General features: G+C 44.1%; 1 protein-coding gene across 1 annotated transcript in view; it reads left to right on the top strand.

Annotated features, from left to right (window-relative positions):
• The first annotated feature begins 677 nt into the window (after nt 1–677).
• LOC137434451 (mitogen-activated protein kinase kinase kinase 2) overlaps nt 678–6,643 on the top strand; it is a 151,720-nt gene continuing 145,754 nt past the window's right edge. The window contains exon 1 of the mRNA XM_068127456.2: nt 678–1,114. Coding sequence (XP_067983557.1) covers nt 1,093–1,114 — 22 coding nt within the window. The 5' untranslated portion in view covers nt 678–1,092. The remainder of the gene's footprint in view (nt 1,115–6,643) is intronic.

Below are 6,643 nucleotides of genomic sequence, written 5' to 3'. Positions count from 1 at the left end.
ATATTACAATACAATTGGGTCAGAGATCATGTGCATGCAACTTCAAATTTTTTGGATAAGGTAATCAATTAAAACATTTATGGCTGGTATACCACTTCACCGATGATGATGATGATGATGCCATCATTAATCATGCTTTTGTTCCCCATTAGGAGTACTTGACTTTCAAAAATCATAGTGCATCGATCCACGACATTGTCTTCTTCTTCTTCACACATATCAGCATCTTCTTCTTCTGCTCTCGTATGCAGCATCACGCTACGGGGAGGATCATAGGCTGAGAACACGGAATGCCCTCTGTAGATTGGAGCAGGAATTTGTTCGTGAAGTGAAGTGATACTCTTCGTGAAGTACACGTGGGATCCTTAAACTCCACCAACTAATATCGGTAAAGACGGGACACTGAGTTTAACGTCCATCCGAGGGACGGCAGACCAACTGATAGATGCCTCGTCCTGCCTGTGAAACACCGGGATGGCAGTTTATAGCTGCCTCGGGATTCGAACTCAAGAGAGACAGCTTAGAGCCGAGTCTGCGTACCGGTAGTCTGGTCCATCCAGGTAGCACGACAGATTGTGAGACGAGCCAAAAAAAGTAGCTTTTATTTTGCTTCTTCTTCTTCATGGCGGATTCTTCCTCTTCACCGGAATCTCGTTCGCTCCCTCGTCCCTCCCTCCATACTTGATTTTGTCAGTTCTTCCTTCTCCCGCCCTCTACTTTAATACTCCACCTCATATTTTTTGTCTACTCTCATGTTGTAATATTCCTCTTGCTCCTCCACCTTTTTGTTTTTCTTCTTCTTCGTTTTACATATCCTCTCCGTTTGGCCCGTTTTCTCCATCCGCCTCCACCGACGTGTCGTTCACTTCCGAGTTTCCCGACTCGTAAAAATCCGTGGCGAAGACAAGCGAACGATCTAAGAGGACCCGCGGGCGGGGAGCAGAACGGCTGAAGAGAACAACAGTCGTGGTCGGTTGGAATCGACGTGTCCGTGGGTACTCGGCGGCCTCTCGTGAGGAGACGACCGGACCGGGGCCGTGTCACTGGCGCGGCTTCTCCACTTAGGCCGGAAGGTCCGGCCCGGCGCGGGGGATGGCGGACGTTGTGGAGCGAGGTAAACGTCTTGTAAATCGTACCTTGCAGTCAATGTTATTTCAAGCGGGAATCCTCCGAATTGTGTGTGGTGAAAGTTTGCACGAGAGTGTTTCCTGTGATCGCGATGGTGTTGACAGGATGTTCAGGTGCTGCCCCACGCAAGACCATGTGGGAAAGTTCTTCTTCTTTTCCATTTGCGGTGCAAGACAGTGGGGTCGTGTTGACTAATAATGCGATGACGTGCGAAACCTCTTCGGCTCTTGTTGGCCAATGCACAACAAGCTCAGATTTAACGAGCACGACGACACTTGGTGGAGCGCATGCCTCAACCTGGCTGAACAGTTTACCTTTTGTATCCCATTGATAGGCCAGATCTGGATTCGGATTTGAACCAAAATCGAATCACCTGGTTCTAGTCACCTGACCAACTCATCCAACTACTTGTGTCATAATCCGTCCACAACTTTTTGAGATATCGTGCTCCATATCGTTTGTTGAAGATCTCAATCTCTCAATGATGAGGAATCACTTTAAAAAAAAAAAGTATGTATGTGTGTGTGTGTGTGTGTGTATATATAAATACATACACACTGTATGTATGTGTATGTGTGTGTATATAAATACATACACACTGTAGTCTGTATGTATGTGTGTATATAAATACATACACACTATGTATGTGTGTGTGTGTGTGTATATAAATACATACACACTGTAGTCTGTATGTATGTATGTGTGTGTGTGTGTATATAAATACATACACACTGTATGTATGTGTATATAAATACATACACACTGTAGTCTGTATGTATGTATGTATGTGTGTGTGTGTGTGTATATAAATACATACACACTGTATGTATGTGTATATAAATACATACACACTGTATGTATGTGTGTATATAAATACATACACTGTATGTGTGTGTGTGTGTATATAAATACATACACACTGTATGTATGTGTGTATATAAATACGTACACACATACATGTATGTGTGTGTGTGTGTGAATGATCTGGTGTGTTTTGTTGGTGAGTGGTGAAGGGTATAAAGGTGGGTGTTTGAGTGTTCCACCATGTTTGTTTGGTGCTGTGGATTCTGGATGTGGAGGTGTTGTTGTTGTTGTTGTTCGCACTGGCTGGGGGTGGGGGTATGTACGCATCCAGGTGCAGTTGCTGCATGTGGATGTGCACGTGCCCCTGCTGGCCCACCTTAGCTGACCGTATCGAGGTTGAAGGGCCGAAACGGGATGATGCTGATGACCTCGACTGAGGACCCGGTCAGTGCGGCACACTTGTGACCAGGTGAGTTTTGAACATATATATATATATATATCTTCACTAAAGTCGAGTCGATTCTTCCTTGTCACACACCCAAACTCTCCACCAAGTTTTGTCTGAATCTGTCCATAACATTTTGAGATGTCCTGCTCAGACAGACAGACAGGAGTGAAAACAACCTCCGTCCACCTTTGGTGGCGCAGGTAAATATGAACTGCCTTTGCGAACCACGAAATAAGCGACGAAGATCATCAGTCGTTTCCAGGTCGGTTTGACACTTCCGATATGAAAAATGTGCAGAAATGGCAGGTTAAATTGAGCATTGCGGAGCAATGCACGTCGGAAGCAGCAATGCCACACCACATCCATGAGATGGGAAACCATCGGCTGAAGGAGTCTTAAGACGAAAAAATATCTGGGAGTTAATTTACGAAGCCTGTTAAAATCTCTCAATGTGCCGCTGCAGCCGAGAAAGCAAACGGAGTCCTTGGCAGGATGTGATGAAACTTTTCGTCCGGAACTTAAAAGAATTCTAGAGCAGCTCAGCAGATGTATAAATCCCTCACTCGTCCACACCTTGATTCTGGCATGCAAGTTTGGCATCCCCGTCTGGCGAGGAGTAAAAGTTGTACTGTAAAAAGTACAAGGGAGGGCACCAAACTCCTCCGAAGTATCAGGGAACTACCATATGAAGCTAGACAGTAAGAAGATTCAACCTGACAACATTTGAAACTAGAAGACGATGCGGAGACCGGCCCCAAATATTCCACCAGATAGACCGGTGCTGCATAACTGGTGTGCCGTGACCAAGTCCTGAATGTACCGCATTTCTTTCATAATCAGAGGAAGGTAATGGAGGAGCAAAAACTGGGTTCGTGATTCTTCTACTTCATCTGCAGAGGAATCTGATTATGAGCTTCCTTTGAAGGCACGAGGAAGGGTTTATTGATCTCAGGAGTGAACGCATTCTCACACTTCAGTTCAGTGAGGTGCTTGTGGTACTTCAAGGTGATTGAAGTGTCTCACCCCTTACTTAGGCTGATGTCTTCGATGTTTAAAGTGTTTGTGGAAGCAAGTCATGGTAGGCTTAAAGATTATATGAATGCTTCCTAGATGGCAGCAGATGTCAATAAGGTATTTCCATTATATCTGGAAACCAAAGTCAATACACTTGTACGTGTTGAGACGTCGTCCCAGTCTGTCGTCCTGAATTCTAATATCTTCGCTTTCCTGATTTCTGATCTTTTTTTTAATTTATTTTTTTACTAATTAAAAAAATTGTTTGTAAAAATTACATTTTTATAACAAGAAAACTGCCAATCCAGCAAGTCATACCGTGGATACTATAGATAGTATGCATTGACGTCACGTCGCTCCAGGATATGAAGCTCGTCCGCCATTACGGGAGACGTGCATGGGGTAGAAGCCTGGTGTGGGCTTAATGGTTAAGGTGGCTGGCTTGAGATCTGAGGGTCCTGAGCTCAAGCCCCTGTCATGCCATTGAATTAACACCAGGTGGGTTGACTCAACCTGTCATCCTTCTGATGTCGGCAAAATGAATACCAGCTTACTGGGAAGAATGAGCCATTCGAGTATCCTGTGTCTGAGTGGCGACCCGTCCCAATAGTTTGCTCCCAATAGCCTAGGAAACAGCTCCGGCAGCCCTATGCGTCTGTAGCTGCAAAAGGGGTGGTCTTCTTCTTCTAGGATGGGGTAGTACTTGCAACTGTTGAAATGGTTGCTACACACACCAGCTCGTACATACTTCTCATTGTAAATACCTCGCTTTGTCTCCCGTAATGGCAGCCAGCATTATGCAGCCTTGTTCTCACAGCGGAAGTGACATCTATTACATTTTACCTATTTGGGGACCTTCTAATGGGCACGGATTATATAGGATTATATAGGAATTTGGAATTTATTCTGAGTGTGGGCGATGACTTGCATACTCTTCATGAAAGACACAGTGGGATCTTTCTCGACCACCAACTAAAGTGAGTACATGGGACAACCAGCTGTAACGTCAGTCCGTGGGATGGCACACCTGGTGATGGCATACCCTGTCTGCGAACCACTAATCCGACAGTTTGCAGCCGGGTCAGAAATGGAACCCTCAAAGGTAGGTGTGCTCCCTCTGAACCATCCTGTCAGGGAAATCTTGGAATGTCTTCTATACTACATATTGGGATTATGTCATAGGCCACATATTAAAACCCTGAGCATGGCTTGAACTACTTGTACCTTTGAATTTTTTAACCTTGTTGTTTTCACTGTTATCATCACAGTTACCATGAGGCATATTACCATGAGTCTATTAACGGGATCGCATTACAGGACTAGTTCGAGGATTGGCACGTTTACATTGAAGAAGATTCCAGAAATCACGATGGTTTATGTACACGCTCTTGTAATACAAAAAAATTGGCTTCAAGTTTCAGGTGAATGTAATAGACCACTCACCAACCCACACACTCCCCTCCAAAGAAGAGATTTTCACGTTCTTGACCCTACCCTTGGGGGAGGGGGAGACTCTAATACTTCTAATGACCCCAAAATGTATTCAACTCGATAACTTAATAATATAGTGCAGTGGTTTTCAACCTTTTTGAGGTGTGTACCCCCACTGAGCTTCCAAATGTTTGCAGACAACTATGTACGACTATCATGGTAACGTGATGTCACAGTGACATGCGACCTATTATAATGCCAAAATCGTGCCACAAGCAGGATGAGCCATGGCCTTCTACCAATGGTTGCTTCTGACTTGCGATGAATCGCCATGTGCAACGTCATTTGGCTGTGCGGGGAGGCTCATGTTACCTGGGGACCCTTGCTGATGGGCTCTCACAGACCCCTGGATGGGGACCACTGATGCACTACAGTATATCTCCATGACCTCTGCATGCCACCTACTGGTCTTCCATGAGATTATATGTTTGCTCTTCATCTCTGTCCATCCGTCTGTCCATCCCACGTAGTTTTCTGCAATTTTTTCCCCCATAGCCTTTAACATATTCAACTGAAACTTGGTGCATGGCTTTATTATGATAAGTTGCAGAACAGGTTTGAGTTTCGTGGCGTTTCGCCAATTTTTCACGGAGTTAAGCCCTTTTTGGACTTATAACAAGAACATTCATTGGAACCGGTAGGGGACATGTATTGCAAAGCAATCTCCTTCTTGTCACCTCCACCACCTAAGGTGGGAGGAGGTTAGGTTTTCACCCCTGTCTGTCTGTTTGTTTGTGAACAGGATATCTCAAAAAGTTGTGGACGGATTCGGAAGAAGTTTGGTGGCGAGATTGGGTGTGTGACACGGACGGAATGATTAGATTTTTGTGAAGATCCGGATCCATATCCGATGTATTAGTGGGATACAAATTGTAAACTATTCAGCCTGGCAGAGGTATACTCTCTTCTGAGTGCCATTCTATGTTGCACCTTTAATGACCCAAAGTAAAAAAGTAAAGTTGTGTGAAAGCACGCTGTTTCCCACAACCAGATAAATCAAATACAGGACTGTACATAAATTATTGTCCTTGTTTTTTAAAATATTTTTGTCTGTTGCAATGTTAAAGTTTTCATGTCGCAAGCACGGGACAATATATGAAGCATTTGACGAAAGTCTTGGGAATGCCGAGGTGTGTGAAGGGAGCGTTTCTGTTTGGACAGTTGCCAAGTATGGTCCTTTTATCCCACCACCAAAATGGATTGTATTGTGTTGGGAATGAAAAACATTGGGCAGTGGATTTTTATTTATTACCTCCGCCACCAAAGGTGGATGGAGGTTATGTTTTCACACCTGTCTGTTTGTCCGTTTGTTTGTGAACAAAATATCTCAAAAAGTTGTGGATGAATTTGGACAAAATTTGGCAGTGATGTAGCGTATGTGACAAGGACGAAATGATTAGATTTTGGTGAAGATCCGGATTCGGATCCGTCTACTAGAATTTTTAGTGATTCTTCACCATTGGGAGATCGGGCCAAAAACGATACATAGTAGGATATCTCAAAATGTGTGGACGGATTTGGACGAAACCTGGTAGACAGGTTGTGTGTGTGACGAGGAAGAAGCGATTCAATTTTGGTGAAGATCCGGACCGGATCCAGCTCGTATAATGTTTTAAGTGATTCTTCACCATTGAGCCGACCAGGCAGAGGGATGCTCTCTACTGAGTGCTGTTCTAGTTTATTTATTTGTTTTCATCCAATTCATCTATTGTATGAAATGAAGAAATGAAATCTCTACACGTTGTTAGAGTGTTAGGG

This window comes from Myxine glutinosa, chromosome 10, assembly GCF_964187855.1.
Source record: "Myxine glutinosa chromosome 10, kmMyxGlut1.1, whole genome shotgun sequence".
In the NCBI taxonomy this organism is placed as follows: domain Eukaryota; kingdom Metazoa; phylum Chordata; class Myxini; order Myxiniformes; family Myxinidae; genus Myxine; species Myxine glutinosa.
Note: the sequence above shows the minus strand (reverse complement) of the source record. Positions and strands in the feature narration are given on the sequence as shown.